This window comes from Pezoporus flaviventris, unplaced genomic scaffold (genome assembly GCF_033815535.1).
Source record: "Pezoporus flaviventris isolate CSIRO_AGI_PZ_B2104156 unplaced genomic scaffold, CSIRO_AGI_Pfla_v1 ptg000007l, whole genome shotgun sequence".
NCBI lineage: Eukaryota > Metazoa > Chordata > Aves > Psittaciformes > Psittacidae > Pezoporus > Pezoporus flaviventris.
In genome coordinates this window covers 42537950-42559231 of record NW_026892555.1, presented here as the reverse complement: position 1 = coordinate 42559231, position 21282 = coordinate 42537950, and the positions used below count along the sequence as shown (strand labels likewise).

The 21282-nt window shown below is 38.8% G+C and overlaps 1 protein-coding gene across 1 annotated transcript in view; it reads right to left on the bottom strand.

The window, feature by feature from the left end:
- The window catches only part of PRKDC (protein kinase, DNA-activated, catalytic subunit), an 81949-nt gene that overhangs the window by 5939 nt on the left and 54728 nt on the right, over nucleotides 1–21282 (bottom strand). The window contains exons 61-80 of the mRNA XM_061448523.1: nucleotides 20324–20455; nucleotides 19039–19218; nucleotides 15615–15823; nucleotides 15029–15167; nucleotides 14283–14471; nucleotides 13577–13801; nucleotides 12958–13066; nucleotides 12147–12258; nucleotides 10446–10635; nucleotides 9167–9341; nucleotides 8889–9079; nucleotides 7049–7229; nucleotides 6384–6544; nucleotides 4657–4868; nucleotides 3419–3506; nucleotides 2965–3108; nucleotides 1705–1909; nucleotides 1115–1182; nucleotides 623–843; nucleotides 246–338 (exon numbers count right to left, since the gene is read on the bottom strand). Coding sequence (XP_061304507.1) covers nucleotides 246–338; nucleotides 623–843; nucleotides 1115–1182; nucleotides 1705–1909; nucleotides 2965–3108; nucleotides 3419–3506; nucleotides 4657–4868; nucleotides 6384–6544; nucleotides 7049–7229; nucleotides 8889–9079; nucleotides 9167–9341; nucleotides 10446–10635; nucleotides 12147–12258; nucleotides 12958–13066; nucleotides 13577–13801; nucleotides 14283–14471; nucleotides 15029–15167; nucleotides 15615–15823; nucleotides 19039–19218; nucleotides 20324–20455 — 3224 coding nt within the window. The remainder of the gene's footprint in view (nucleotides 1–245; nucleotides 339–622; nucleotides 844–1114; nucleotides 1183–1704; nucleotides 1910–2964; nucleotides 3109–3418; nucleotides 3507–4656; nucleotides 4869–6383; nucleotides 6545–7048; nucleotides 7230–8888; nucleotides 9080–9166; nucleotides 9342–10445; nucleotides 10636–12146; nucleotides 12259–12957; nucleotides 13067–13576; nucleotides 13802–14282; nucleotides 14472–15028; nucleotides 15168–15614; nucleotides 15824–19038; nucleotides 19219–20323; nucleotides 20456–21282) is intronic.

The following is a 21282-nucleotide window of genomic DNA, read 5'->3' as shown; positions in this document are numbered from 1 at the left end:
AAGTGATTATAATTATAAGCCTCTTGTTTAAACAACCTGGGTGGAGGATATTCCAGGTACAATGGTACTCATTAAACAAACAGTTGCTAATTACTAATTTGGGTCAGGAAGTACAAACTGCCTCCTCACTTACAGGTGCTTTTATTTCATTCTTATTAAAAAATAAAATGCTGCCTCAAGATTGTCCATATCAAAAGCCCATTAGTAGTGGACTCTAATAGAGAAGATAGCTAAACAAGCATCACCTGTTATAGCTGATGCTTTCCTCTTCAGACATGCTATTCTTAAGAAATTCTTTTAAAGTACAAGTATTTTCCAGCCACTTGATGAGCCCCAGTCTGGAAAAAAATTATTCAGAGATGTGAACTTCAGAGGAACACCACAAACAGGAAGCAACACATTCTAGTGCCTGCTAAAAGAAGGTTGATATTCAAATATACTCTGAAAGTTTCCAGACAAAGCAACTTCAATGTTCTGTAAAAGCAAAATAAATAACAATAAAAAAGGGAAGACACAAAACACCAGAACCAGAATCTCACACACAGAAATCTTACTTTCCAACATCCCAAAAGTAACAGATGTTAACACAAGGACTTCTGTCCCTTCAAAAAGAAATGCCTACCTTGTTGTCATGGGGATGACCTGGTAAGTTTTTAACTGCATATTCCTTTGGCTACATGTAGCATCTTGGGAAAGGATAATGTTCATTACATCAAACAGCTGCTCAATACGTTGGTCTTGTCGCAGGTCTTCACCACCTTTGACAAGAAAAGGATACTCCTGCTCATCGCTACCGCGGATTGTTATGCGTTTTGGCTTCCTCAAGGATTCCATTACACTTATCTTGGAAAAAGACAGGAAAAAGCAAAATATTTGTGACAGAAGACTCAGCCTTACAGGATTATCACTGAGATTAAGCATATCCATCATTCCTGGATGGCATAATCAAGTTGCTCAGTTATTACTAGAAAAACAAATGCCCACTTGCAGACTTTCCCTTATGTGCTGCAAGATGTGTACACAATCAGCAGCCTTGCTACTGTCAAATTCTTCACATGGAATATGGACATAAATTTATACCATAAAGGATTTTGACTCAAACTTAAAATCATACCCGTTCATCAAATCCAGAGATTTTTGCATGGTACTCTGGCATTGGCTTCCCTTTTCCATCATATTGACCTGAAGTGGTAGTAGAAAAAAGTAAAAGAAAAAAGGTTACATAGACTTACTTTTTTAAGTGTATTTAAGAACAGAACACACTTTCAAATATTTTGTCCAATTGGTAGGATATATAGCTATGAAGAAAATATTTTAAAATGCATTAAAATCCATCATATACATAATAGGATTTAATCTAATATTCTTTCATTGTTAAACTGCTAGAATTGCATGGTTAATGGTTTCAAAGGACACATTGTTTCTGAAACAGATTTAAACGTACATTAGATTTATATATCAGATTTCCTTGAGTCTTTAAAAACTACTTAGGCAAGAAATATAATTTTAGAAACAATTCTAAAAATCAGGACTACAGCTTAAGAACAGAATTAAGAGATGATGAATGAACAGTTATTTCATGTGAAATCTTCCTCTGCGTAAGGCCAGAAAAAAGGACAATATGACCAACATAAGGAGTAGAGTTCAAGAGTAGCAACTTTCTTGTAAAGGCCAGTTCACCATTGACACTAACGAGGAACTTACCAGGAACTTCTAGTTCATTCCTCAAGAACTCGGCTTTGAATTCACTCATCCACGGTGAACATTCTTTCAGGTTTCCAGGTTCTTTATGGTTCTTGTTCATTTTTGAGAGAAGAGATGTTGTAATTGCATCAAAGTCACCAATCTTCATATCCAACAGTACTGAGCCACCTTTTCCAAAATGATGGTCAAAGTCCTTTGCAAAAGCCTGAGGTTCATTTATAGAAAGGAACTGCATTAACACCAAACGCAGACTGCCTTTGTTCTCATGCCTGACAGGTCCTTGCTGTATGGCTCAACCTACAGCTGCTCTGTTCCTTCTGCTCCCAGCCAAAAGTGGCACATCCTGCCAATTCTTATTCCCATACTCTTTAAGTGTAAAGTCATTATCATCAGAGACCCAGCTTATCTTGCAGCAACATATTCAAGGAGCTAGTATGCCCCTAAACTCCTAATTGCCCTTTCTGCTGCTCTAGCACCTTACCTCCTTTCAACTCCACCTTACTCTCATCCTCCACCTTCCCTGCTCATGGAAAAAGAATCTCCCTAGTGACACTTGGTAAGTTTATCTAATGCTAATGTGCCATAAGAATGGCCATACGGGAGAAACTTGGATCCACCTAGCCCTGGTCATGGCCTATGCACATACTATACAAGCATACAGCCCTGATTCTACATGATTATCACTCTCCTGGCCTCCAGCAATTTGCAGCTCAGAGATTTCTGGACCCAAAAGTGTGCATTTCTATGTAAAAACTCTCAGTGCATTTCCTTGAGCCCCATGCTATTTTCTACTTTTGAAAAGTCATTTCTGTAATTCTTCATAGTCTTAACTCTTCTGAATAACTTACCCTAAATAACTTAGTATAAGCAGCAAAATTGAGTAGCATAACATAGCAAAACACCCTAAGATGCTCATGTATCCTTGGCAGCAGGGAAAACAAAAACCCAGGGCCAGATTCCTGTGCATGTTTCTGGATGGTCAGAGAGGCCTAGGCCCTGACAACCTGGCAGTGTGCAGGAAGGGGAAGGCAGAAGCTGAGTTAAGAGGGAACATTTAGTCCTGAAGGGCAGTCAGAGGTTGAACTATAGTAAGTCCATAGCTTCTAGCAAAGAAATCCCAGTCCAGTACTAACAACTTGATCTTTTGTCTCATCAAGTCCTGCAACACTTGTAAAAGCTGTAATCTGGCTTCCTCTTTTGACTTTCAGGTGCCTTCTAGAAAAGCACACGATGCCAACATGACTCAGTAATCACACATACCTGAATAAACCTTTTCCTCAGCAATCCAAGGCCAGGAGCATCTGAATTTCCCAAACTCTTGTACATTCCTTCGTACATTTCCTTAAGCTTATTTTTATTTCTCTGAGCTTTTACCAACTCGTTTTTGACATCCTCAACCCAATCCTGCAAACAGAAAGAAAGAGATGAGTACTGAGAAAAAAGTTTGCTGACCCTTGCTCTTTGGTAACCTGCTCAGATTGTATTTCCTTATTTACAAATAGCTAATTAGTGTGTCTTGATAATCAGAAGAGCAATCAAAAGGCTATGGAAATACTTCCCTTCACCCTGGAAGGCAAAAGCTGAAAAGGGCTAGCACAAAATAGCCAGCTGGCACAAGGGAGGGAGACTACACCAGTGAAAGCTGCTGATAGCACCCTGCCAAAGGGTAATGAAAGTGAAGGGAGGGAGGGGGAAAAAGCCAAATACATTTTACCTTAAAAATCATTATGGGATTAGAGAGCTGTTCCAGGGAGCGAACAAAATCTTGAACTGTTCCTCCTCTGTCCAACTTATTCCTGATTCTTTAAGAGAAAAAAGCGCATCACAATTCAACAGAGCTACCATCACCACTTAGCATGCAGATAAGCAATGATCCAGACTGTTTGCCATATTCAAGAATCTGGTAAAATAATCGAAGGATAGGTAGGCAGGACTCCCTAAGAATTCTCTCTGGGACTGCACGATTGCTAATATATTGACTGTCCTTACCATGCAGCTCCCAGTTTCTTAATTAAGTGCTCCACTATGAAAACTGGAGCTTGCTGGTGAAGTGGAAAACGTCCTTGTAACATAAATAGGCATTAACCAGACTATACATCCTGTCACAACAGTTATTCAAGGGCGATACTTTGTGAAGCACAAGACTTTATCTTCTTACCTGAAGCAAAGAAATCCAGCAAATGTATGAGAGAGTAAAAAAAAAAAAAAGGCAGAAAGACCACTAAAATTGTATTAGTGGTTCTACAGCACTGCGTGGTAGAAGTTAACTTTTGCCTGCGGATTAACTCAGGTTTTATCGCATGGCAAAATGGGCAGGGGATGGCTTGTACAGGAAGGTGCATGCTACACACTGAAGAAGCAGAGAAGAAAACAAAAGAGCTATCAGTCAAGATAACATGCATCCATTTCACTGGCCCTGTCTTAAGTCTGGTAGGAGCATCTACCTTATTTAAACATTTCTGCTTTCTTTTGGCATTAGAAAGATCGTAAATGTCTAAGCAAGCTTAATCTTCACCTCTGATGGATACTGACTCACGCTGCTGTGAAGTCTGCTACAGAAAGAGCCTAATCATGACCAGATTTCCCTTCTACCTCAGAAGAGCAGGAGAAAAAAGAAGAAACTTTGACCACCACAGAATTACAAAGAGAAAGGGGTTGCCTCTTTGTGGTCTTTTTGTTTTATCTTGGAAAAACTTCCCACAGCCTGTGGACTGTATGTACTCAGTACTTCAGCATGTATTAAGGCCACCAGCCTGAGTATGTCTAATACTAAGACTTACGTATTGTTTTTCCCTGGGCCGTTAAATGAAAACACAGTGTGCATGGGACTACCTGCTCATGCTCATGATCCTCATGCTCACCCAAGAGAAAAGTTTGTTTAGGAAAAATAAATCAACCTCTTCACTCCTGAATAAAAACCATACAAAACAGCTCCTCTGATTGCAAATTCACCTTTCTACAAATTCCTTGTTCTTCCAACCAGTTGCAGTATCTTTGAAACGGTAACTTTCACTGCTGATCATGAAAGGGTAGATGATTGCCTGGGGATAGGTATCTGCAATCTCTTCAACAGTATGTTGTACGGCTACTGCTTCATCCTTGTCAAGTAGTGCCATCATCTGGCTAATCCAACCAATGAACTGCCAACAGGGAACCGAAGAAAGCTGCAAAAACAAGACACTGCTTTCAACTGTGATCCTCCTGGAAAATATAAAACGTAGCAAGCAAACAAAACTGCTCTGTGCCCAGCCTGTCAGACAGAAACACATGAAAAGGAAACAGAGAATGTCAACTAAGCTGCACAAACCAGCCCCCAGTGAAGCAGAGATTTCATTATTATTACTACTACTACTACCAGTATCACCACCCACTGCTGCTGCTGCTGAATAGGTTTTCCATTATGAAGACTTGCAGCTTGTTCTTCAAGATGAGGCTTTACACTCAAACTTGTGGCTTTCCTGTCTGGGTTCAATATAGCAATTTTTGATCACCATATACAAACAACTCAAAAATCTGAAGGGATAGTTCAAACGCTATTGGGTTGAAGTCTTGGTTTGAGTAAAAAAAGGCAGGCAGGGGAACATTGGAACTTCTACCACTGTTTTGTCCTTCCTTCAACTTTCAAAAGGTTTCGGTTTGCTGACAGATACTAATTTCAGTAAAGCACACCTCCCAGTATATTTCATGCTCACTCCCCTTCAAAAACCGTATCACTTTTGAAAGGACTATTACAATATATTTTCTTGTGATAGCCAGAGGCCAGACTCACAAATCCTTTCCTCCTGTCTTACCCCTTCCTACCTTTCTAATAGAGTTTAAAATCAGATTGTCAGTATTTATCTCACAGAAAGACGGAGGAGTGGACAAAGAACTGCCTGCTGAACCCCTTTTCGGAGTGAGATCTGTCAACTGGATCAGGTGTCAAGTTCTGTTTGAACCAGAAGAGTTTCACTGTGGCCACACCACGCACACCTCAGCCATTTTTGCTATTTCCTCAGTTTCTGGGGATAACTAAGCCATGTTTCTGTCTTGAGTTCTTCCTCTGACAGTGTCTGGCACTCTGCGAACACCAGCACAATAACACGGGCTTGAAAAGGCAGGCAGACTGAGGCAGATACAGGCATGAGTCACAGACATCTCAGCTTATCTGTCCTATGACAGCAGGGAAGGTAAGCATGGCTCACAGTATCCTGCGGTCGAATGGCAAGGGAAGGATGGGCAGCAGAAGGGAGGAAGTGGGAAATACAAAGGAGGAAGAAGCTGTAGTGACTTCTGAAGTAAGAGGTGGGAGATGTGGAAAGTGAGTCTGGAAATGCTGCTGCCTCCCTGCATACAGGAAACAGCCCACGGAAATAAGATTACGATCCACACCCTAACACTAACCACCTTTATCAGACCACTTAGGTTGCTCTGAAGGAAAAAAACCCAACAAACTCACAACGCGGTTTTTCTCCAGCAGTTCTCAAACTAATGTTTGGAAATGAAAAGAAAAAAGTTCCTGTCCACATGAATTAGACTCAGCAAGTTAGAGAAAAGACAAGGAACAAGGATGGGATAAAATTTATCTGATTTACCTGAAGCAAAACTTACCAGTCTAACCTCTCTATCCATCCAACCTCCACCCCTTTTAAATCTGATTTATAGCAATATTCGCTGCCAGAAAAATGGAAGCAACTAACCTCTCGTGTCACTAGACCCAATGTCTCTGCTGGGTATCTTTCAATTATTTGCAGCAGTCTAGGAAATCTCAGCCTGGCTTCTCTGGAGTTCAGTTTTAAAGCTTTTATCATTTTGTCCACCACAATAGCTGGGAATAGCTGTAGATCTGCAGTGTTAATTTCTGCCAAGAGACATTAAACAAGAATTATCAGAAACACCATCACTTGTCTTTGATCATCTGGAACATTCATCTTTACAATTCAGAATTTTCAGTGTATATCGTATTTTTACTTTGTTCTCCTTCCCATCTGTTTAAACTGCACGCATCTGCAACACATGTACTTAGGAACTGCAAGGATTATCTTTATCAGGAAGCTGCATCATTCCTGGTATCTTGCTGGCTTTAAATACAGCACTGCTGTGGTCTGGGAAGGAATAAGGGAAACATCTGCTGGGTATGATACATTTGTAACAAGTGAGAGGGAGACTAGGAGTGATTCACTAGTACTAAAGCTATCACTAATAGTGTTGGGGGGGGAAGGGAATATAAAAACTGACTAACTGGAGGACAAACTGTTCCATTTAAATTCAAGATGCGTGGCTCAGGGACATCTCCTGGCTATCACAAAAAGTCACGTATCATAGATAAATCCACCTCACATGCTTAGGAGAAATCCTGACTCACCAAGTGAGTTTTCTTCTTCCTTACGCAGATGCTGGTCACAGAAACCAACCAAGGTCATATAAGCATCAATAACTCCTGTCACATCTACACGTTCCATGGAGTGGGACTGCACCTCTTCTTCGGACTTCCTTGCAGCACTGCTGAAACACTGAAAAGCCTTTCTGTTCAGGCCTGTCAATACCTGAAATTCAACCATAAGAGGGAAAGAAAAAAGACATGTTAGCAAGTAGTATTCAACAATTCTTTCTGAAACCAGAGCTTGCTTGCAAATCTTGACTGGGTAAAACTTTAACTGTATTACATGTTTTGAGCAGCTAATACAAAGGAAAAGAAAAACAGGGACATTACATCAAGCAGTGATTTCCAGACTTTCCAGTGGGAAAATATAAAATACACTTTTAACTTACATTAGACTTTGGACATGCTATGTGTAATTTTTATAACTGCAAAGAAAGTTACTAGAGGTTTTGCAAACAGTTAACAGAAAACATAATAAAAAATGTTATTTTTTTCCTATTAAGACATTGTATCTACAACATCTGCATTAACAGTTAGAATTTGTGTTAAAAAAAATAAGAAATCATGCATCAAGCTATTTAAAATCTGATGTCTTTTTCCCTACTGCAAACATTGTCATACTGATCATATGTTTCTAATGCAGCTGACGCAATGAAGGACTTGACAAGATCCTTTACAACTGAATGTTCATAAATCAAGTACATATGTTCTCATATTCCCAACAAGATTACCAACCTCAGACATTGTGGATATTGTAGTTATTAAATAATATATAAAATTGCTGCAGAACAAGCTGGAACAACTGCAAAATGCTGTAAATAAAATTAAATAGTTTGAATTTCAGGTAGGAGGAGGGAAACTACCAGGGTCAGAGTACTGCTTAATACTAAGCTAAAATAAGGCTAAGGTTCTTTAGTCTTATAGAAATATCTGGTATCCCAATCTGACCCAGAAGACCTTTTATGCTCATCTTTTAGATTTCCTTAAGAAAATTCTGTTAATAATTTGCTAATAAATGAAGCTTAAGCTTTTGTTTGAGTTTCTTTACACCTGAAAACCTAAAATTTTTCTTGCAGGAACCTCTTCTTCATCTGCTTTTCTTTAACTACCACAAAAACACAAATTAAGAATAATTTTTTCCTGTTTTATACTCATATAGTTTGTATCTAAGGGTCTTCATTGTGGCTTTAGCAATTAATAGAAATAAGTCAACAGTGGTATTTCAAATTCTTACTCAACTAATTTGAGAGACAAGAAGTCAGTGCTGGGACAACACATATGATTTCAGATGCAGCACGGACTGTCACTGTGTTCTTCAAATGTGCACCTCCCCAAAACAGGCAAAGATGACCTGCATATGCTCTGTTTTAAAACCCTCTATCACTAAAATTGCTTAGGTAAAATTAGTGTATTAATATTGTTATCAGTATTATAAAGATCCTAGTAAGAGTCTGACAGCATGAGGAAGCTCAGAAATGCTCAACTGAAATAAAGGCATTTTTTGAGGATCATCTTGCCAAGCTTTGTCTTGCCACTCTGCATGCAGGTGCTACGACTAGGTTTTTCCCCTCCACACAAACTGCAGGAACAGAGAAACACGTAAGTCTCTCAATTAAAAAAAGCTACAGTGGTGCAGAACTTCAGTAGAGCAAAATGTAGACAAAACAGCAATTACAGCTTCCCCCCCCTCCCTCTTCCCTAGCTGGTGTTCCTGGATAAATCACTGCTAACAGCAGTGTGTATCTATCCATATCTATCAGTACCTACTGAAGCAGTGATTATAATACTCAAATACCTAAAAAGCTTTTTCCCTCTCATATACCTTTTCAGGACGCTCACAACTTTCCTCTGACAGGGCTGATATTTTTCCAGCCTTTTCTTTCTCAATTTGCTCCAGGCATCTTGGGTCCTGACTAAGAGCATTTGCCATGATGTGGTATGTAGTACCCAGAAGAAGATTTTGGTTTCGGAAGGCCATTATGTTCTTGCAAAGATAGTCCGATTTGGTATCTTCTATTGGAATTCAAAAACAAAGCTGGTAATTTGACAACAAAGTAGCTTTGTATAATAAACAATGTGAAGCAAGGAGAAGGTCGTTACCAAGCAGGGAGATGGTTTTTAACACTGAGAGTACGCGTTCAGGACAACTCTGGTTCCGGCTGCAACTATGTGTAAAGCGGCAAAAGGCATAATTCCACCTCACCAGCCAGTCTTCCCTTGTTTTGGCTTCTTTGCGTAGGTCTTTCAGAAGCTTCTTGGCAACCGAGAGGCTGTTCTGTATTCAGATTAAGACAAAATTTTCACATAATGTACCTGAAGAGGAAATAAAACCTTTCTGCAACAAAATTAAGGATGAGAAGATTTAGGTGTGACAAGCAAAGGTGTAAGATGAAAAGAGGTCCGTTGCTTGCCGAGTCTCATTCAAAATCAGATCTGTGCTAATGGAGCAATTTGAGAAGAAAATGAGAAGAACAGAGGGACAAACTGAGGAAATGAAAATAATTCTATCTGCATGACTAAACAGGCATTAACTGTTCTGCAGTACAAACACATACTGGGAATGTAACTTGGTTTATAATACCATCAAGTAAATCACTTTGTGTTTTGATGAAAAGTTTCATGTAAATAACGTTAAAGGAAATCTTATTTTTCATTACTCCTTTAAGAGTCACTCAACACGGCTATAACATTATATTTGGTTATTACAGTGCTTAAAATAAAGTCTTGTCAGTGACTGCAGATTTCTGCAGCATTTCAGACAAGGGAAACCTTGACTTCAATATTGTTCATCTTGTCTCAAGCTTGAAACACCGAAGGCCCACCATCAAAGAAGGTTATGTTTCAGTTATTTTAACAGCCAAATCCAAACCCAAGTCACTCAGCTTGAGTACTTTAGGTATGTGTTAAACTAACAGCATTAAAAAAACCATAAAAAATACTATCATAAAATTCTTCATCATTGCTAACTAAATTCCACTGATTCAATCTGAATTTGTTTTCTTGTACAAAAGAGATTATTTGTAAATGACAAGTGTAATGTTTGGTTGCAAGCATCCCTTCCATTAAGACTGAAGCATTTAAAATACTTTATTTATCTGGCCTTTAGAGTGCCAGAAACCATCTGCGGATCAAAGGGGTCTTCAGGCACATTTCCAGTAATGACACATTATTGACAAGTTTGTAACTAACATTTATCCATTTCTTTTCTTTCACTGTGGAACTGACTTTCTTGAGTTTTCAAAATGCTCTGGGCAGCAGGGTCAAAGAGACAAGGTCTGCTCTGGCAAAAAGGTGCCCAACACCACCTAAGAGGCTTTCCCAGCTATAGTTTCTACATATTTTCTCAAAAAAACAGGAAGCTTCCAGACAGTACAATCACCTGTTTCCTGGCACTTTCTATCATCTTCATTTTCATGTTAAATTTGCAGCTTTTAATCATTGAGTAAATGTCTTCACCCTGTTGATCCACTTCCATTTGCTCCCCAGCACCATATTCTTCATCCACCTCCATACTATCATTGGCCTGATCACAGAGAAGTTTCTCCTGCAGTTTGTCAAGAAAGAAACACCTGCACAATGACAACAGGAGTACAAATCACCCTGGTATGCATCCAAGCGAATGAACATTCAAAAGAATTGATCTACCTGACCGTAAACAAAGCTAACAAAAACCAGGAAGCTATAGCAATCACCTTTGGCAAAGGCTAAACATAGTCCTCAGAGTCTGGAAAGTTATAACAGAGCCAGGTTGACCCCAAGAGCATTCTAGGATCTTGAATTGGCATGATTAAGTATTAGAAAATGTCCATAACAGAGTGGAATTTTTTCTTAGGTTGTTCTTTTAAAATCATAGCTACAACCTCTCAGTTCACCAAGCCATAACTTGTCAGAAGTACAAACAGGAGTCTCAATTACATAGCATGGCAGGCTGTATTTTATGTCAACCTGCAATTCAAATGTGTATCACACCAACACATGTAAACATTGACATTTGTGTTGCAGAAAAGACCAGAGACTATAATCTACTTTTGAAAGGGAACTGCCATGAACCAATACTAAATCATCTTCATTCTACAATCAGTCCTATTTAATCTAATAGCATTTTCATTATGTAGACTGTTATTCAATGCAGAGGATAGCACTGTAGTCTGGAGTGGGGTTTGGAACATCATTTGGCACCAATCTAAGATGAGATAAAGGTTTTCTGAAAGCATATGTGTGTTTAAGACACTGACAACCCTTTAACTCATAAATGTTTTGAAACTTTGTAAAGGAGAAAGCCGTACTATGTATTTTGCCTAATATTTAACTGCAGTAAGTCATGCTTCCCTGATACTAAGAGATAATAAAATAAATTACAGAGCATGCTGGGTATCAGCAAAGCTGTTGAAGAAGCTGTCCTCCAGGAAAGGAGAAAGAATCTCAATTTGCACTTCAGGAATGGATTTGGATGATGACAGATACCATGGGGAGGACAGAAAACTTCAGACTCAAAAAAGCATTCCAGCTTCTTAGGAGCTAATCTCTGGAGAACCTTTGTTCTTTCTAGCAACAGTCACACAGCAGACATCTCTAATTACAGCACTGGTCATTAACTTTCCTATAAACACACGAAGCACTGATAGTGACAGGGCTGGGCTTATTTTGTACACTCCCTAGCTTTGGAACTGCCTGTAAAATAGGTTAGTATCTTTATTTATAACACACTGCCCTTTTTAGGTGGTGTTTCATTGAGCTAACTGTGGCTAATGTACTCAATTACAAGTGGGTGTTTTCAAGAGCTGCTGAAGTGGGCGAACTTGCACAGTGCATGTGCACTGATGCTACAGTGATACAAGAAAAACCCTAAACTAACAGTTATGTTTTACTATCAAAATATGATTTATTCTCTTGCCACTTCCCAACCTCCTTTTGCTTCTCACCACAAGTTAGTCATACAAAAAACAGATACACTGATAAAGCTACAACAATGGTTAAAAAAAGTCATACATTAGATTAACAGCAGCAGCATTACAAAAAAGCATCTTTCAGAACAAAACAGGCAGACAGAACTAAAACTAACCCAAGAATGTAATTTTACCGATTTGTAATGATATCATCCCAGATGTTCATAGGATCCATTTTAGCATCTGGATATCTGCTTGTCCAAATTCTGAGAAGTCTCTTAAGGGAAGCCTGTGAAGCTAAATTACCTAGAAATCAATCAAGAATACTTTAAATGCATCTAAATCCAAACAGCGTGAAGACAGACTAAACCAAACATAGTCTTGACATTCAAATCAGAAAACTGCAAGAAAACAACCCACTTGCATTTAATACACTACTTGGTAATCATATGCCTTTTGTTTACTGCTAAAGCACAGGAAATTCAATAAGGACATCAGTGTCAACTGTTATTGGGAATCACCACTTTATAGGTACTTTTCCGTATGGGAATATGTTGGAAGACAGCGGAAATGTAAACTGAATTTAATATATAATTCAGTTTATGATCATAAATTTGTATTTCATGCCTACCTCAAGAGCTATAACATATATACCACACCCATCTTTTATCTCTGCTAACTACTATTTGCCACAAAAGCGGCACAACAAAAAAAAATCTTAGTTTAAAACTATTACTTATACTTTTAAATGAGATACTTAACTCTTATCCCAATAGCTTGGCTAATAAAACTTTGCAATAGGACACAGAAGTATCTTCAAGCCTGCAGAACTGCAGCAGTTCTTACTGTCAATAGGACAACTGGAAGTAATTCCAGACTTATGCTCCTTCAAACAGGAGTTTGGTAATCCAGGTGTGGCAACAGCCATTCAAATTTTAGGAAACTGTGATTATTTAACAATGAAAGCTGATTAAGGGGAGGGGGGAAAATGAAACAAATGTTTACTTCTCCTGGTCATAAAATTGATGAAATCCTGTATTTCTGTCAAAGCTTGTACAGACTGCAGTTTGGTCATCCGACTTTGGTATAACAAAGTATCTATACTGGAATAGCTCTGAAAAGAAAGGGAGAGAATGGAAGATTTCACATACAGAATTTACAGCATGGTTCTACTCAGTGCTCTACATGCTATTTATGAGATGCTGCTTTATATTATGCCCTACAACTAAATCTTTTCCAAGTAATTTAATAGTCTGTAATCTGAAAGCAACTCTGCTTTGGACAAGCATAGAGGTATATTCTAGCTCCAGTTCCTACCCTAGGTTTTAGGGTAGTCCTACAGTCTAATAAAAATTTAGTAATGGATGGAAATTGTAACCTCTGAATGTAATACTCTTTTCAAGTTTGTTCTGGGGCCAGGAGGCTTCTGAAAAGAGGAATGAAAGAAAACTGCTATTAATCTGCACAATTACTTTGAAAAATGTCTAATAGATGAAATCATCAAAATGAAACAAATTAGAATGGGATGACACATTCCACTGGCTGGCTCGCCCCTCATCATTGCAAGCAGTGAATTGAAGTTTATACAAAAAAAAATCATATCAGAGATAGCAGAAACTGTTACCTGCATGAAGATCTGCATTCCATTGCTAATGTAATATTTAGCTCTGTCAAAATCATCTTGCAGGATGTAAAGGAGACTAAGCTCTTGGCTGTAATGCATTTCTATAATGGCTTTCTTCTGTTCTGTCTTCATTGCCTCATCAATAAAAGTTAACAAAGTCTGGTCATTTTCCCCACTGAGCAGTAACTTTAATTTACTGCGTATTATATAGGGCAAATACATCTCCTACAAGGTAAAAATATAGTCTTTACTTATAGGAATTGAGTATTAGATACCTTTTTTTTTTTATGTTATCGGGGACAGATCAGGTAAGTATTTGAACAGTATTCTTAAATGTATTTCTTCAGACAAATTTCAATTTATTGACAAATCACAGCAGCCTTGTCCCATAGGCTCCAGAAGTTGTTAGCAAATTCTACCAGTTTCAAATCCAGCGATTTGGTAACTCTTAAAACATGAAACAAATAGAAGTGATAAAACCAACAAAAACACTGCAAGAACACAAGCTGATCCTACACAATCAACCATAGACTCAAGGTAAAAACTAAACGTTGTAAAAACAGCAGAAGTTACTGCGTCAATTAGTGGTAGTTTCCACAGTAAAGTAATCCAAATAACAACTGATTTCCACCCACAATTACATTACCGTAGGACATTCTTGCAGAGATAAAAATAGTGTAGTATCAATAAAGTTATTTCTAAAAACCTGAAAAAATGGATCATTCCATGTTTTGCTCAGGTCTGGCGGTTTTTCACTATCAATATTAATGGTAGCACAATACTCCAGAGACTTCCAGTCTGTGAGGTGGTCATAGCATTCAAGAGATGCAAGTTCCCAGAAGTCCTTCTCCACTTCTGTTGGCTCTCCATCTTGCCAGTCTTCTTTAGAGAGTGCCTAGGGAATGAATTTGAGGGGGAGGAAAGTTCTCAGCTGGAATCTGACACTAGTTTCAATTCTAAGTCTCATAAAAATATCTACCCGTTTACCAGAATGTGTCAGCAACATTAAATGCAGAAAATCCAAGCTTATCAGTACTTACACAGAAATTCATTTCACATAGCCATCTTTATTAAACCTGCATTTTTAAAGAGCAAAGACTTTAAAAGAAGGTTAAAGAGATCCTTCTTCATTTTTACCCACTGTGTCCCAGATTTTCTTTGCCATGAACACTAGCAGTTGTTCATTTGGGGTGGCAGTGTGCACACGGTGTTTTACTTCTCTGTCTAGGTGATTGCAGATGTGAAGCTTTGTAACAAACAGTAAGTAGTATCATGCTTACTGCTCTATTGTGACTGCTTATCTGTTCTCATGCCTTTGCAGAGTGAACCACCAATCAAACAAAACACAAGAACATTCTAAACAACATGCTGCTCCCAAAATGTTTAATTTTGACTTACTAGTTTTAAGTCGCAAGAGATTTATGAAACAATAAAATCTTGCTGCCTTTTTACCTCATCATAGTATTTAGCTGCTTCAGCATAATCACTCCTTGCTTCTGCCAACAATGCCTTCTGTGTAATTTCCTTAGTCCCAATCTTACCACTGAAAATGCCACGAAGGACATCATAATCTCCAAGAGATCGGTAAAGCCTAACAAAATTGAAAAAGGAAATACTTTAATTGGTTGAACAGAAGTGTATCAATGCACACATAAGCCATTTAAAGAAATAATAATTCATTAGGCAGTAATACTACTGGCTTGTAATTAAAAAAATATATCTCTTATATTAAAGATCAGAAATATACATTTAAATAGAGAAACTTCATCTTGCAGGCAAATACCTGAACTGTGGAAACTCCTGCAGTTGAAAAGCTATGAACAATATGTTTTTCAGCAGTCTGATAGCATCATCAGGGTGCACAACTGTTAAGTCTAACTGCTCTAACTGAAAGATAGTAATTAGCTGACAAGAAATTAAAAGCATATCTAACTTTCAAAGAGGGAAAGACTAAAAAAGAAATCCCATAAGCCATAAAGACACAGGTCGTCACAAAGCAAACCTAAATGGGAGTAAATTATCTCAAACAAGAATTCACTTGGCAAGCTCAATCCATCTGATCACATCTGGGGGAAGCTCTGTCCTCCCGCGCATCCGCTTGGGTGGGGGCTCCTCCACAGGGGACAGAGCCATCAGGGCGTGCTCCAGAAGAAGGATGCCCGCCGGCTGCTGTAAACTTGCAAGGCAGCTCGTGCTCACGTTAGCTGAATCCAGTTCTAATAGCTCTCTGTGCCGGTAACTTATTTCCTATAAAATAAAACAAAACAAACCAACAAGCATCTACCTGGTCTGAAACTATGCTGAGTTACCTTTTAGAGATCATGTATTTGGTATCTTTTTTCTTACAGTGCAAACTTTGGAAATAAGCTGTTAAATCTCCAAGTCCCCAACTGGAATAATTTACTTCTGTGCTGTTGCTGCTTGGACAGAGAACCGTAGAGAATAACTCCTCTACTTCATCTGTCTTCAGGGCACAGGACAACTCTCTCAACTGAAACACATGAGCAGTGGGGGAGAGCGCATTTCACTTAACATACTGAGTGGTGCGTTTCTGCCATAAGCTGAAAAGCAAGATTAACCACAATGTCTACTCTGAGCCGGAGGCTTTCTTTCCACACACTTTCCCAGTTTTAGCATACCACTGTTTCCTTTTAGATTCATTTAGTATTGTGTTCATCTAGTTCTGCCTGATTTAAAGGCATGACAATATTCCTAACAGATCTTTACCATATTTAACATTAGTCCAAATACAGAATAACCTCATTTTCAGGGATAAACATTCTTCTTCACCTGAAGGTTCTTTTAAATAGTTCAATTACCCCAAATACAGGTAAATATATCAAGAAAGCAAGATATGAGTTTATTAAAGCCAATTTTTTTTTCCACTTAAGAACCAAAAGGAAAGCTGCAATAATAGCTTAACCAAACAGAGAGAAAAAAAGAAAATTTTTAACATTATAAAAATTAAACACTGCAAATTCTTTTTCATTACGAAAAACATCACCAAGTTTTAGGATAAAAATTAAAGTTTGATTCTTGCAACATGGTATGTTCAAAAATACTAAGTGGGGAAAAAACCCCTGCTATTTGGAAACTGCAACAAGAGACTGTGAGAACAACCAAGCTACACTTGGTTGATAAATGGCAGCCACCACAAACCCTGCAGAATAGGCATCTGGCATAAGCAAACTCATTACACAATCTGTATAGTTGAGACTCTCACACCAATAAATTTGTACTCAACAAAAAAAAAACAAACAGCTTCTTGTAGCTTCCTGAGCTACGGAGCTCAGGAAGGTGGTTCCTGATGAAGGGTTTAAGCACACAGTTCACCTGCTGTTCAGGCAATTTCAACTAGCAGCTGAAATAGCATGTGCACCAGACACTTCTATGTACAGGCACACATTCCTTGACTGCAGACTTTTAGGGGTTATGTCAGGGACACAGTGACAACTGCACAATCTAAAACCGTAAGAACAGCTTGGCTAAGGTAAGACCATAAGCCCTTTCTCAGGGACGCCTAGGAAAAAGTGTGAGAATTGTGTAAATGTAGTGGAATGTCCACAGAATGAATATAAAATCGCAATTTACAGACATCATCCCACATCAAATGAGATATCTATTTAGTGCATTTTTGTGACCATTAACTTATCTTTTGAAAGCAGAGGGACTGTTTCTTGCTCTGTATGCACTTTATTTGCACCATGTGTTTAAAGATTAGGATGAATGGCATCCAAACTGGCCTGACAGCTACGGTATTTATAAGGCAATACATGCTTTTCAGAGGCCAGGTATCACTATGGAGTCTATGTAAACTTTTGTGATGGAGTTAACTTCTTTCTCAGTATTTCATCTGGTTTTCAATCTGACCTGAAAGCCAATACCAGAGCCCCATATTAAATTTTAAGATTATACCTGTAGGCAAACCCAACTCTTTTTATCACCAAGTTACTCTCTTGATGGGACTTGAACCTGCCAAGGAGCCAAAAGTAGGAAGTGTTTCTGAAAAAAGCCCGTATTTCTCATACTGTTGGCATATAGGAAATAGAAGCTGTATTTCCAATGGCCAGGACACTAGGACAGCCTTTGTGAGCTGAATGATAGCCTTGGCATTGTGTGCCAAGACTCACCCTCTCCCTTGATCAACACAAACTCTAATCCCTGTTGTCGAAAAGACTTCCTCTCACTGTTATGCAGGATGCTAAATTACACAGGCTGAGGCTTGCCTTTGTGCTGCTGCTCTTTTGTTATTGAATGGGGATGGTAATGAGATGCTCTTATCACTCTTGACTAATGACATGTTTGACTAATTGTAACTTACCTATTGAGTCTTTTTTTTACGTTTATCCAGAAAAAAAAAAAAGAAAGTAGCTAACACAACAGTGTTATTAATAAGCTCTAACAGACAGCACAATTCAACACAAATAACATTACCAAGACAGAGAACCAACAAATGGAACGCCTAGAGGGAATATTAACAGATAGCTATTGTGAGATGCTGGCTCAAAAAAATACCAAGATAGGCCAGAAAAATCCCCATTGCATTTGACCTTTCATGCAGCTGCACAGAAAAAAAGTAAACAAGAAATTATATTTTCTCAGATGTGTAAATACAAGTACTAAGAAGCAAAGTCATTGTTTAAAAAGCTAGTCCAAACCAGACACTCCTCCTGTATTACAAATGACATCTACTGTCACAGACTATTTAGATTTCCATAACAGAAAGAAGACATCACCTGCCACTCAAAGATTATTTTGAGAGCTACAGATCAGATGCAACACAGTTGATGTGAAACGTTAAACATAATGAAAACGGGTATGTAACAGGTGCTTGGACAAGCACCCTGAAAACTGGGGTAAAACATGAAGTTCACAATCCGTTTCAATAGCACAGTATGTTCCCATAGCAGAAAGGCTTGTGTTTTCTTTCCAGTGAAACGGCTGTGGTGCACCCACTTGCCCTTTGGTGGGAGTGAATCCTTCCCTCCTTACTGAAAACCCGCAGACAACTACTTCAAGGGCCAAAGTTTCAAAAATAAGTAAGAGGCTAACAACAAACACTCTAACTGCTACTGATATCCTCAAGACATCAAAGTATTCCATCAGTAAGCACTTCCCAGAAACAGGGAGATAAGCACCACACCCACATATCCCTTTCAATTGTTCTTGTGCCTTTAATTTCAAATCAAGTCTCTTCTTGTTGCTGATGCAATTAGAACTTTAAAAGGTGACTCAAACTCTACAAATCAGAAATTGTAGAAGCCTTGGAAAATCACTTCAGAGGCATAAATTACCTTGTTCACCTTAACAAGAATCACTTGAAATATCCATTTGATTAACAATTCTCTTTCCATCTCCGTCTAAATTCCAATAACAGTATTTAACCTTCACGACCACTGGGTTTATCACACAGTCAAAGACATTATACTCAAGTTACTTTCATGCCATATAGCAGGATTTACCTGGATGCAGGCAATGAATGGTGGAAAGTAAGACAGGCTCATACTCAGGAAATTATTGAAGTTGTTCAGCAGCTTCTGGATGATGGCTTTTTTCTCAGAAGGAGTTTTAGATTTTTCTACCTCATGAAAAATTCCACAAAACAAACTGCTGAAGAGCTGCTTGGCAAATGTTGGATCTTTCTGCAAATTACACCAAAAGCAATAAGGCCACTGAATTTTGCTGTGACACAATAAACTAATAAATAAAACTCAATAGATATGACCCACCCTGTACCTAATCCCTATGTGGACAGTCTTTGGGAGTGGAATAATTAGTCTGGCATGCATCCCACCTATGCTAGGAATTACTGTACTACCCATTCAAACCCCATCTTAATTCTTATACATAAACAACCTCCAAGACAATGTAGGTTTCAGGTCAGAGTATTGGTGAAAAGGAGGAAATTTACAATTTTCACATATTCACAGTTTCCACTTGTCCTGGGTTCACCAGTAGCAGTCATGTTTCTCCTCCTTGGTAGCTGGTGCAGTGCAGTGTTTTGACTTTCGGCTCGAGAACAGAGCTGATAGAGATGTTTTGGTTTGGCCAAGGACTTTGTGAGCCTCATGCTCTGCCAGGGAGGAGGGGAAGCCAGGAGGAAGCAGAGACAGGACACCTGACCCAAACTGACCAGAGAGCTATTCCATACCACAGCACGTCATGCCCAGGATGTAACTGGGAGTTAGCCGGAAGGGCTGGGAGACTGCAGGGTTGGAGAAGGTATCGGTCGGAGCTTGGTCGGGCTTGGGGGGCAAGTTATCGGTCAGCGGGTGGTGAGGTGTTGTATTCTGTTCCCTTGTTATTTCCTTTATCATTATTATCATTGGTGGTAGCAGTAGTGATTTGTGTTATACCTTAGTTACTAAACTGTTCTTATCTCAACCCGTGGGAGTTGCATTCTTTTGATTCTCCTCTCCGTCCCTCCGAGAGCAGGGGGAGGGCAAGAAAGGGGGGGAAGTGAGCGAACGAATTACCTGACTGGGTTTAAACCACGACACCACTACAGGAATCAGACACCTGATACCATCTTAGGGACACTACTGCCAGTGAAGAGGGTTTCAGGAAAAAACAGAAAACATCAATGTGAGAGAGGACCATGACCTAACACTGAGGCAGCTAACACAGACAGATGAGACTGTCTGTGCAGACAGATGGTTCCATCTGATATTTTTAAGGCTTTTTTCAATGTCATTTTCCTCACAATAACAGAAAACTTGACCAGTGACCTCTGAAAAGCAGACAGACCTGGGCAAGGCCCTGCAGAGGGGCAATGAGACTGTAGTATTCAATTTGGATGTCAGGAAGGTCTCCTACTCGGTAACTTCTGTACAAGGTAACCTGGGCATCGTATTTCATCTTCAGCTCAGATTTCATCTCCTGAAACACATTGCTCATGTTAATAAAAATAACAGTTGTGTTACTTAGTCCTGTATCTAGACAGGACAAAATAGGCACAGGTATTTCTGACATGTTTTATAAGTTCTGTCATGCTAATTAACAAATACATTTTCTATAGAGCCATAATATGGTTAAACCCAGATTAACTTAGTCAACTCAGAACTCCAAAGTCTTGTTCATAGACTTACTTCAGCCATTAACATTTAACACCTTGTAGTTTCTGCTTCCATACAGGGTAGTATTTAAGTCACTTTTAAAGAGAATGATTATGACTGACAGCTAGTGAGCTACTCTGGTTTAAAAAGTTACTGCCTACCAGTTGAACCACAGCAGTCCATCATACGATGGTTCTCAGCCTGACCCAGGTGCAAAGTAAAATGAGGTCCCTAAAGCTAGTGTGTTTTATTTCACACAGTGGGATGGGGAGGAGAAGGAAGAAGGATGAACCTGGTAGAACTGATGCCCTGAACTTGAACCAAACCATGGTAAAACTGTTGAAAATTGCAGTTATTAAATAGCTGCCCTGCCTTTTGCTGAGGCTTGCAGAAATACACTGGAATTGAAAAACAGCTACTACTACCAGATATAGACAAAACCTGTCTCTGCCCTTCTTCCTTCTCATAGCACTTATATGCTGTAAGGAAATAAATGGTCAAGTTTAGATGCTGGGATTTTAACTACTGTTATTAGCAGGTAATCCAACAGACAGTGGGTGTATAGGTACATAGATTGGTAGAAGAGGGAAACAGAAGAAAGCTTGAAGATTTCTTCCTTTTCCGTAAACCTTTTGTGATTTTCCTGTTTGA